We start from the raw sequence: 12,823 nt of genomic DNA on the forward strand, positions 1-12,823 counted from the left end.
AAATGTACTTGTTATAACCTGTATGTTTGAATAACAATTTGGGATTTTTATATTTTTTTCGTTATGTATGGCAGTTACTTGGCACAATTAAATCCCGCTCTGTCCAGATATGCGTGTATTTTTCCTCAGTCCTCTAACTCCCTTATCCTCCTGCCTCTCCCGCATATCTGGACTCGCTACTATTTTTACAATAATGGGGAGCACTTTTTCTGGTGACATCCATTGGAATAGGGTAGTTTTTCTTAGTTTGGAGAGATTTCCTTTCACTTCCTGTTTGTTGGGTGTACAGGAAGTTAAAGCGGTGTTCCAGCCTCCCCCTCCAAAAATGTAAAAGTCAGCAGCTACACATACTGTACACACACTGTAGCTGCTGACTTTTAATATTGGGACACTTACCTGTCCTGGAGTTCAGCGATGTCGGCACCGCAGCCGATGTTTCCATCGGCTGTCAGGTGCTGCCGCCACCATTGCCGGTAAGGGAACCGGGCAGTGAAGCCGTGCGGCTTCACGCGCGGGTCCCTACTGCGCATGCGCGCCACGCATTCAGATCGGCTCGGCAGCGGGAGAAGACAGGGCCGTCTCCCGGAAGTGGGGAAGGGTACCTGTCAAAAACATGTACCCATTCCCCCCTCCCCCTCTGAAAGGTGCCAAATGTGGCAGCGAAGGGGGGGGGGGGGAGCAAATGAGCAGAAGTTCCACTTTTTGGGTGGAACTCCGCTTTAAAGGATGTCTCCACAGTATAGACTGGGGTTTTAAGTATTTACAAAACACGTAGTCACATGAAAGGAGTCTGTGAGTCCTGCAGGATTTAGATATAATAAGGCCCAAAGTACAGCCTGGAGCCTGGAGTTTGGCTTTAAGGATTTTCCATTTTAAGTGAAAGCTGGACCCCTGCTGTATTATTATAAATATTATTTCAGGTACTTATATAGCGCTGTCAATTTACGCAGCGCTTTACATATACATTACACATTCACATCAGTCCCTGCCCTCAAGGAGCGTACAATCTAAGGTCCCTAACTCACATTCATACACAGTAGGGCCAATTTTATACAGGATCCAATTAACTTACCAGCATGTCTTTGGAGTGTGGGAGGAAACCGGAATACCTGGAGGAAACCCACACATGCACAGGGAGAACATGCAAACTCCAGGCAGGTAGTGTCGTGGTTGGGATTTGAACCAGCGACCCTCTTGCTGCTAGGTGAAAGTGCTAACCACTACACCACTGTGCCACCCTTTACTTACACTATGAAGTTGGAGTGACTTGCATATAGAAAATCTGAATTAGCCAGTCTTGCCAAATATATGGAGTTAGACCTATTTTTTTTTATTTTTCATTGAAGTATTTTCAAAAGAGTACAAAACATATGACAGTACAGTTCTATATAACAGGAACATATCAGTGCGGTAGAAAAAAAAACATACATTAGGAACATATTCAAACAAAAGCGATTAAAGCGTAGTTCCACCCAAAAGTGGAACTTCCGCTTTAAATAGTCCTAACCCCCTGACATGCCATATTTGGCATGTCATTTTTTTTGGGGGGGGGGGGGGGGGGGAGCGACTACCTAGTTTTGACAGGTACCCGCTCCCACTTTCCAAGTTCTCCTCTCCCCCTCCCTCCCTGCAATCTTCTGGGACATGTCAGAGGTCCCAGAAGATTGCCGGCCAATCACGACGCATAGTGCAACTCGCGCATGCGCAGTGCGTACCCGGCTGTAAAGCCGCAAACTGTCACAGCCGGGTGCCCACATCAGTGATGCCGGCGCCGCAGAGCAGAGAGAGAAGACGGCGCATCGCTGGACCGTGGGACAGGTGAGTGTGTGCGGTTAGGCTGGAACTCCGCTTTAAGTTGCATTTTGAACTGTAATAGGAAGAGCAAAATATCTGCTTAGAGCAGCAACTTAGTGATAGGTCAACTGTTAGAAGAAAAGTACAAGTGGGAAAGAAGAAAAGGAGAGAGGAAAATGAAGTGGGAAACATGAGGAGGAGTAAAGATCACTCGTAATCCATGACTAAAGGATCATACAAAATCTAAAGCATTACTCTGCTCTATACCAGGCTTTCCAAGCTTTCCATTGAGCTAGACCTATTTTATCCACTTGACCTCTGGAAGATCTACTTCCCTTCATGACCAGGCCATTTTTTGCGATTCGGCGCATCGTTACTTTAACTGACAATTGCGATGTCGTGCGACACATTTTGTTGCTTCGCAGCCTGAAATGAAGACAGACACAGTTTTTGTTTTATCCAGCTGTATTTACAACTTGTACAACTTATAACATCCAAATGAATGATAGAACACCCAACAAAAAAGAGAATCCCTCTTATGTCAGTATTTTGTTGAACCACCTTTTGCTTTAATTGCAGCCTTTAGTCTGTTGGGATCTGTCTCTAATTACTTTGCACATCTAGACTTTGCAATATTTGCCCACTCTTCTTTGCAGAGCTGTTCAACTTCAGTTACATTTGATGGTGACCGTTTGTGGACTGTACATGTCATTCCACAGTTTTTCAATAGGGTTTAAGTCTGGGCTCTGACTAGGCCATGCAAGGACATTCACCCTTTTCTCCTTCAACCCCTGAGTGGTCATTTTTGCTCTCTGTTTTGGGTCATTGTCATGTTGGAAGGTGAACCTTCTTCCCATTGACAATTTTCTGCCACAAACTAAGGCTGGCCATACGATTTTCTGTACAATTCTCTTGAAATGTACAACTATGCAGTACAAAGGCCTGCCTAATTGGATACAAGTGAAATTGTTGTTTTAGCTTTGACCTCATATTATGTGGTTTGTGGTAAATCGAACAGAGAATTGTACAACGAAATTGAACATGTATGGCCAGCCTTAAGGCCCGTACACGCGATAAGAAAATCTGTAGGGAAAATTCGTCCGACGACTGATCTGCCGATTTTTGGGTTTCTTATGGTGCTTTCGACAGCCGACTCCGACTTTTCGGCTGACAAAATCCTGATGTGCAGGCTATAACATTTTTGTCGTCCGTAGTACAACGTCTGATTTTCGTCTCATTAGTACAGATTTCGATGGAAAAAAATCTTAAGAGCAAGACTAGGCATGCTCAGAGACAAAAGAACACATACAAAGCAATCCAACACATGACATCACTTCTGAAGTAGAATTCTGTCATACGGGAAAATTCGTATGAAAATAACCTCTTCACTTTCCACATCAGACTAGCATGCCACAAAATATGGACGACCGATCGTTCGATAATCTGATCGTGTGTACGGGGCTTTAGTCTAGCAGTTTGCATTAAAACAGGGGTTTCGTTTGCACACATTTTCAAATACATGCATAAGCTGCAGAGCCACTTCACAGCACCCCAGTATTATCTGTAGTCCTAACGCTATACATTTTTCAGAGCCTCCACATGCATTAGAATAGATAGGCAGAGGGTAGGTGAGCCTGGAAGGAGACCACCCCTCCTTAAAGGCACACTGGACACCCAGCATACTGCATAGCACAATGGCAGCAAAGGTGTCCAGTGTGTCCCCTCATCAGTATTCTAACAGTACAAACAAATGGCCACTGCCCTCATCTATAACTGGCCTTCACAGAAAGGCGCACATGAAAGGACAGCACATGCAAAACAAAACCAAAGAAAATTCCCAGCTCAACTTACCAGCCAGCCTGCTAACCAACCGAAATATCCTTTCTAACAGTTTGCATTGTAAACACAGGAGGTCGGCCGCTTAGCATGGGCACCATTCAGAGAATATAAAATTCAAATATTGTGCTAGATCAAAAATTGAGAGGGAGGAAACATGGACTTTGCAGGCACTGGGTATTTGTAAAATCACATACTTTATTATATAATACATCTAAAATCATCAAACAAAAAAAAAAAGGATGTACAATAATGATATCCCATATAAGGGAAATATAAAATACAGAATTGACAAGAAGGTGATTACACTGTTGGTAATAATGGACAATAATACTATCGCAATATAATATAACAATAATTAAACTTCATATCGAGACGATCATGACCGCAGGTGACAGGGAATTGTACTGTCGTCCCGGGAGGATCGAGCGATGTGTATTAGTAGTTACCCCCCATCCAGGGAGTATGTATGCTGTGGGATCGGACGCTGTGTAAGGGTTATTTCTTTGGCCCTACCAGGCATCTCTGAACACATATACTTGTTATATATACGATTATTCTACTCTATACAAGTATACTTCTTTGGCATACCAGTTGATGTGCTTTATACCAATTTTTGTTGATCCTTAAATCTTGGTTGCGTGTTTACCTGTATAACCATCTACAGTGACAATTCTGATCCTCCATACATCTTCCCTGTTGGGTATTTATTGTACCTCTTACCTATATTGTCATTGCCTATTGAACTTTACAGAATATTGATCCATTAGCTCTGAGAGGAAGCATAAGGCGAAACATGTCGAGCAATATGGCTCAACGAAATTGTACGATCTACTGCTAATACACATCGCTCGATCCTCCCGGGACGACCGTACCATTCCCTGTCACCTGCGGTCATGATCGTTTTGTTATAAAGTATTATTATTGTTATATTATATTGCGATTTGTATTATTGTCCGATATTACCAACAGTGTAATCACCTTCTTGTCAATTCTGTATTTTATATTTCCCTTATATGGGATATCATTGTTGTATGTCCTTTTTGATTTTAGATGTATTATATAATAAAGTATGTGATTTTACAAATACCCAGTGCCTGCAAAGTCCATGTTTCCTCCCTCTCAATTTTTGATCTAAGTTAGGATGTGGCACTTACTACCTTATTTATACGCCCAGCATACCGTTATCTGGGAGCGTATTTTCCAACTTCTCAAATATTGCGCTAGGACAAAAAACATAAATATGCAATAGTAAATGTGAGTCCAATAAATGGGTCTTGAGCTGCTAGCACAACATCCTTATTGGTGTAGGATAATACAGTGCATTCAGATAAATCGCAGCGCTCAAAGTGTGTGTTCCGAACAATCCTCCAGTAAGATGTACACAAACACTGTGAAAAGGAGTCAATACATCCACCACCAAGGAAATTAAACCTGCAGCCTCTTACCAGATATTACTGGGTTATACAGCCGTCAGAATAAGCACGTGTCAATCACTTGGTCAATGAATCCAATCTCATAAGCACAGATTCATATACACAGGCATATACGTGGAGAAATAAAAGAGCAATCATTGCGCAGACCTCTTTAAAAGCGGTTTATTAACCACTTTACCACCGGAGGATTTTGCTGTCTTGCGTCCAGGCCACTTTTTGCGATTCGGCGCTGTGCGACTTTAACTGACAATTGCGCGGTCGTGCGACGCTGTACCCAAACAAAATTTACGTCCTTTTTTTCCCACAAACAGAGCTTTCTTTTGGTGGTATTTGATCACCTGTGCAATTTTCACTTTTTGCGCTATAAACAAAAAAAAGAGCGTTTATTTTGAAAAAATAACAATATTTTTAACATTTTTTTATATGAAATTCCCCCCCAAAAAAATGTAAAAAATCATTTTTTTTTTAAATTTTTGGCCAATTTGTTTTCTGCTACGTATGTTTGGTAAAAAAAAATCACGATAAGCGTATTTTGATTGGTTTGCGCAAAAGTTATTGCGTTTACTAACTACGGGAAAGATTTCTGTCATTTTTGGTGTTTTTTTTTAACGCGTAATGGCGGCTATCTGCGATTTTTTTTTTTTTTGCAGGACTGCGACATTGTGGCGGACAGATCGGACCCTTGACTGACATTTTTGACACTTTTGGGGGTACCAGTGACATTACTGCAGTAATCAGTGCTATAAATATGCACTGTTACTGTAAAAATGACACTGGCAGTGAAGGGATTAATTTTATTGGATAGGGAGGGGTTAATGTATGCCTGGTGCTTACTAACGTGTGTGGGGGGAGGTGACTATGTGACAGAAGGACAGATCGGATGTTCAGCTATACTGAACACTCCGATCTGTCAGTCCCTGTCACTTAGGAGATCCGCCCTCTCTGTTTACACAGGCGGGCGGATCTCCTCACTCGATTCCCCGACGATCGGGGAAGAGCGGCGGCGATCGCCGCTGCTCCTCCCCTGGCCGCCTACAGGGGGAGGAGTCCAGCGACGTAGGTCGACGTAGGTCCACGTCGCTGGACGGGAACGAGCCACATTGCTGCAGTAGCAGCAATGTGACTGGAGGTAAAGTGGTTAAACCAATAAAACCTGCACACAGGATACTCACACTTTGCCATTTATATATGAGAAAGATGTGGTGTAAACTTGTTTCAAACCAAAAACATGGCCGACCTCCATTGGCATACAACACCAGCGTCATGTGGTTAGGCTCCTTCCGACGGGTTTCGTCATATGTGACATCATCAGGGGCATTGTAAACACAGGAGGTCGGCCGCTTAGCATGGGCACCATTCAGAGAATGCTTTGCATTTTCTGAATGAATGCAAAGTGTTTTCTGATTGGATAAGGTGGAGAGGTGGGATAGTGACATCACACTCTCCACCTAGTCCCATCAGAAAACACTTTGCATTCATTCAGGAAATGCACTCTCTGAATGGTACCCTTGCCGAGCAGCCGACCCTCCTGTGTTCACAATGCAGGAGAGCAGCCACTCGGCGTGGGACTCGGAAGCAAATGGAGATCACTGAAGTAGCAGCGTCTACTTAAGGGATTTCCAGCTACCAGGGACATCGGCCAGGTATGATATATACGGAACATAGTACATTGGTCCAAGCTGGACCAAAGTAGCTATGTTATAATATACCGATGCCTGGATTTTAACATTCTCCTCCCAAAATGTACAAACAAAAATGCATGCATTTTATATTTGGAAGCCTTTAGCACATTTCCCTAGAAGACAACCCACAATATTTCTTAGTTAAAAAAAATGAACAGCTTACCTGTCCGTTTTGGGCAACTGATACTTGATAAATTAGCTGTAAAATCCAGTCCTAAGCAAGATGGACACTTTTCTGTTTTTCACAGTTTTTATACATCATCCTCTTTAAAAAAATTAGATGAACAGCAGTCTGGATACAAGTGAATGCCATTCGTGATAAACATAGCTATTCCTGTTATTTTAAAAGGACAAAAACAATTTGTTTTTTCATATTCAGTCTGCATTTCTGCAGTATGTTTTTGCACATCATTTTATTTTTTATTTTTATTTTTTTTTACAGTTCAGTTTTTAAATCTGTGCTCGTCTCTAATTTATATAAAATATTGTAGAAAGCATTTAAGTCTTGTTTTAAAAAAAAAAATAGCAAACATGTCATTCTTACCCCCTCTGTGCAGTTGGTTTTGCACAGAGCAACCAGGATCCTCCTCTTCTCGGGTCCCTCTTCCGCTCTCCTGGACCTTCCCTCCTGTTGATTACCCCCCACAGCAAGCAGTTTGCTATGGGGGCACCCGAGCTGAGTCACAGCTCCCTGTGTCCATTCAGACACGGAGCCGTGGCCTGGCCCCGCCCCCTCTCTCTCCTGATTGGCTGACTGACTTTTACAGCAGCAGGAGCCAATCGCACCGAGCTGCTGTCTCAGCCAATGAGGAGGGGAGTCCAGAGCAGCTGAGACACTTGGATAGAGATGGGCTCAGGTAAGTATTAGGGGTGCTGCTGCACACAGAAGGTTTTTTTATCCATATGGAAATCCCATTGGTTGACGATTAAACTGAGTTGGATGGAAGGTTTGCCCTTTCCTATTTCCCTCCTTGTCCTTCCCCCCCCCCCCCTTTTTTTTTTTTTGTAGGTAAAATGTTATGATCAATAATTTTATTGCAATATTTTATGCTGATATTTTGTTGTTTTGTTTTTTGTGTATTATTATTTTGTGGAAAATTACTATAAGAGATATTGAAAGAGAAGGTTTTTTATCTGATTGCATAAAATGCATTAAGATAAAAAAACATTCTGCCTTTACAATCCCTTTTATTAGCATTTATGTTTTATTGGGTGAGGGAGGTTTTCAGGCTGGGTGAAGTGTTCAGAATGGGACCAAGGATCGCCCCTTAGAGGGCACTCGGTATCTGCCAATAAAATCATCGCAGTACAAGTTGTCAGTCAGTCTTGGGGTCTTGAAATGTGTTTTTCCTATTTAGTATACAAGTGATTTCGCTTTTATAAATCTATTTATTTGAAACCTAAACTGTGAAAGTTGTGCTCAAAAAGGCAGTCTGATCCTGCAGCTGATCTTTTGCCTATCCCTTGCCTTGTTCTACAATGTGTCTGTGTGGAGGCATCCATCTTGGTAGAGGAAGAGCTTTGTTTCCTCTTGTTGGAGCTGCCCCCCTAAAGACTGTTGACATGGTAACCCTGTCAAAAAAATAGGAAACAGTAGAAGTGGGGGAAGCATACATCCACAAAATGGATATACGGTAGCAGAAGCGGGGAGATTATTGCACTGGTTGGGTCAGGGGATATTCCTGGAGTCTGTCCTCGGCTCCTTCAACACCACAACCCAACTTTACAGCACCCCCCCCTTTATATCAGTGTCCACAGCCCCCCTTTACATCACAGTTCCTCTTTAAAGCAGTCCCACAGTGACCCTAGTTCCCCTTTACATCATAGCCCCTTCACAGTGCAGCCCCCTTTACACCACAGTGCCCCTTTACAGTACAGTCCCATTTACAGTAATTTAAAGGGGGCACTTTGATGTATCAGGGGCTGATCTGTAAAGGAGCCTCTGCGATGTTAAAGGGGGCACTGTGATGTATCAGGGGCTGATCTGTAAAGTAGCCTCTGCAATGTTAAAGGGGGGCACTGTGATGTATCGGGGACTGCTCTGTAAAGGAGCCTTTGCAATGTTAAAGGGGGCCCTGTGATGTATCAGGGACTGCTCTGTAAAGGAGCCTTTGCAATGTTAAAGGGGGCACTGTGATGTATCGAGGACTGTTCTGTAAAGGAGCCTTTGCAATGTTAAAGGGGGCACTGTGATGTATCGGTGACTGCTCTGTATAGGAGCCTCTGCAATGTTAAAGGGGGCACTGTGATGTATCGGGGACTGCTCTGTATAGGAGCCTCTGCAATGTTAAAGGGGGCACTGTGATGTATCGGGGACTGCTCTGTATAGGAGCCTCTGCAATGTTAAAGGGGGCACTGTGATGTATCGGGGACTGCTCTGTATAGGAGCCTCTGCAATGTTAAAAGGGGCACTGTGATGTATCGGGGACTGCTCTGTAAAGGAGCCTCTGCAATGTTAAAGGGGGCACTGTGATGTATCGGGGACTGCTCTGTAAAGGAGCCTCTGCAATGTTAAAGGGGGCACTGTGATGTATCGGGGACTGCTCTGTAAAGGAGCCTCTGCAATGTTAAAGGGGGCACTGTGATGTATCGGGGACTGCTCTGTAAAGGAGCCTCTGCAATGTTAAAGGGGGCACTGTGATGTATCGGGGCTGATCTGTAAAGTAGCCTCTGCAATGTTAAAGGGGGCACTGTGATGTATCGGGGACTGCTCTGTAAAGGAGCCTCTGCAATGCTAAAGGGGGCACTGTGATGTATCGGGGACTGTTCTGTAAAGGAGCCTCTGCAATGCTAAAGGGGGCACTGTGATGTATCGGGGACTGTTCTGTAAAGGAGCCTCTGCAATGTTAAAGGGGGCACTGTGATGTATCAGGGGCTGATCTGTAAAGGAGCCTCTGCAATGTTAAAGGGGGCACTGTGATGTATCGGGGACTGCTCTGTAAAGGAGCCTCTGCAATGTTAAAGGGGGCACTGTGATGTATCGGGGACTGTTCTGTAAAGGAGCCTCTGCAATGTTAAAGGGGGCACTGTGATGTATCAGGGGCTGATCTGTAAAGGAGCCTCTGCAATGTTAAAGGGGGCACTGTGATGTATCGGGGGCTGATCTGTAAAGGAGCCTCTGCAATGTTAAAGGGGGCACTGTGATGTATCGGGGGCTGATCTGTAAAGTAGCCTCTGCAATGTTAAAGGGGGCACTGTGATGTATCGGGGACTGCTCTGTATAGGAGCCTCTGCAATGTTAAAGGGGGCACTGTGATGTATCGGGGACTGCTCTGTAAAGGAGCCTCTGCAATGTTAAAGGGGGCTTTGATGTAAAGGGTACTGCGCTGTAAAGGGGGCACTGTGATATGAAGGTGACTGCACTGTAAAGGGAACACTGTGATGTAAAGGAGACCTTCCATGATTACAGTGCAGTCCCCTTTATATCACAGTGTCCTTTTACAATACAAGGCCCCTAGCAATCACAGCCTCCTCCATCACAGTGCCCCTGCAATCTGCTCCCCTTTCCTCTCTAATATTGCTTCTCCAATCCAATCTCTACCTCCCCTGCACGGGACTTCTACCTTTTGGCAGGGCTGTTATCAGTCCATGTGTCTTTTCCCGGCTCCCCCGGCCGACGATGTCATCCTATGAGCAGGGCAGGGGGCGGGAGCTGCAGATTTTAACGGAGGGCGGGAGTTTCTCAAATTATCATGATAACAAGCGATTAATTACCCGCTTGTTAATATGAAAAGTCTCCTGCTCTCTAGTCCAATCAGAGCAGGCTCAGGTTAGTAGTGCAGTTTCAGGTAAGTATGTGTGGGGGGGGGGGGGGGGGGATCAGAACACAGAAGGATTTTTACCTTAATGCATAGAATCCATTAAAGTAAAATACTACCAGCTTTACAACCACTTTAACCTAGTACCAGCCTGTATGTACCCTTCATTACCGGTTCATACCAAACTAAGGGAACATAAAAGAAGCATATAAAGTTAATTGATCATACTACACAGAAGATGTTTATAAACTTTGACCGTATTCTACTCTAGGTAATCCCTGAACTTGCATGTGGTATCCGGTCACAGTTATATTAATAATAGATGCATTCTGTAGGTTATTGCTTTTAACTAGTGATTCTCTTAATTGAATAAGGTGAATGGATTCAAGGTTTCTAAAACATCCATTAGTAAGATAATTTAGTTTAATTTGCTTAGTGTTATATAAAAAAAAAATGTAATGATTCTATTTCATGTGGGGCTAGTTAGTTTAATGATGGTATTACATTGTATGCTAAATATATTTTTTATTTTACCAGGTCCAACAGTCCTGGAGGTTTTTAACACTCTATTAAGACATTTGACTCTTAGTGTGGACTTTGAGTTGGGGGACCGAAGAAGTTCAGCGGGCAGTGCCAGCTACCAGACAAGCACCAAAGAGAGCGATGAGCGCATTGTGCAGAATGCCATCATTCAGACAATCGGTAAGAAAGATACCTCCCCCCCCCCCCCATCCATTCAGTAGGTTGGGGTGGTCTTAGACTGGAGGATTATCACCAAATACCAAGAATGGTGCAAGAAGTCAAAAACCCTCTTGAATCTCCTACTACTTCCATGATCTTCCTGAACCCTACTGAAGTGAAACTCCAGCCATTTTTTTTTATTGTTTTGTAAAGAATGGGATAGAACTTTTTTTTAAGGTTTTTATTGATTTACTTGTTGAGGAGTTTTTGTGGTCAGCAGGACAGAAAGTGAGTGTAAATCACCCAAACCGGGTATGCAGACTGCAGTCAAAGTCTTTCATAAGAAAATTTGTCTGGAATTTCACTTTTCAAGGCAGAGTTGATAGTACCTCCTGATAGTCCAACCACTTACCCAACAAAGTACCTCCTGATAGTCCAACCACTTACCCAACAAAGTACCTCCTGATAGTCCAACCACTTACCCAACAAAGTACCTCCTGATAGTCCAACCACTTACCCAACAAAGTACCTCCTGATAGTCCAACCACTTACCCAACAAAGTACCTCCTGATAGTCCAACCACTTACCCAACAAAGTACCTCCTGATAGTCCAACCACCTACCCAACAAAGTACCTCCTGATAGTCCAACCACTTACCCAACAAAGTACCTCCTGATAGTCCAACCACTTACCCAACAAAGTACCTCCTGATAGTCCAACCACCTACCCAGCAAAGTACCTCCTGATAGTTCAACCACCTACTCAGCAAAGTACCTCTTGATAGTCCAACCACCTACCCAGCAAAGTACCTCCTGATAGTCCAACCACTTACCCAACAAAGTACCTCCTGATAGTCCAACCACTTACCCAACAAAGTACCTCCTGATAGTCCAACCACCTACCAAGCAAAGTACCTCCTGATAATCCAACCACCTACCAAGCAAAGTACCTCCTGATAGTCCAACCACCTACCCAGCAAAGTACCTCCTGATAGTCCAACCACCTACCAAGCAAAGTACCTCTTGATAGTCCAACCACCTACCCAGCAAAGTACCTCCTGATAGTCCAACCACCTACCCAGCAAAGTACCTCTTGATAGTCCAACCACCTACCCAGCAAAGTACCTCCTGATAGTCCAACCACTTACCCAACAAAGTACCTCCTGATAGTCCAACCACTTACCCAACAAAGTACCTCCTGATAGTCCAACCACCTACCCAACAAAGTACCTCCTGATAGTCCAACCACTTACCCAACAAAGTACCTCCTGATAGTCCAACCACTTACCCAACAAAGTACCTCCTGATAGTCCAACCACCTACCCAGCAAAGTACCTCCTGATAGTTCAACCACCTACCCAGCATAGTACCTCCTGATAGTCCAACCACCTACCAAGCAAAGTACCTCCTGATAGTCCAACCACCTACCAAGCAAAGTACCTCCTGATAGTCCAACCACCTACCCAGCAAAGTACCTCCTGATAGTCCAACCACCTACCCAGCAAAGTACCTCCTGATAGTCCAACCACCTACCCAGCAAAGTACCTCTTGATAGTCCAACCAACTACCCAGCAAAGTACCTCTTGATAGTCCAACCACCTACCCAGCAAAGTACCTCCTGATAGTCCAACCACCTA

The 12,823-nt window shown here is 43.9% G+C and overlaps 1 protein-coding gene across 1 annotated transcript in view; it reads left to right on the plus strand.

Moving 5' to 3' along the window:
- EFR3A (EFR3 homolog A) overlaps nucleotides 1–12,823 on the plus strand; it is a 284,658-nt gene that overhangs the window by 154,105 nt on the left and 117,730 nt on the right. Inside the window, exon 11 of the mRNA XM_082258096.1 lies at nucleotides 11,044–11,208. Coding sequence (XP_082114222.1) covers nucleotides 11,044–11,208 — 165 coding nt within the window. The remainder of the gene's footprint in view (nucleotides 1–11,043; nucleotides 11,209–12,823) is intronic.

Source organism: Pelophylax lessonae, assembly GCF_965119305.1.
Source record: "Pelophylax lessonae genome assembly, chromosome: 5".
In the NCBI taxonomy this organism is placed as follows: domain Eukaryota; kingdom Metazoa; phylum Chordata; class Amphibia; order Anura; family Ranidae; genus Pelophylax; species Pelophylax lessonae.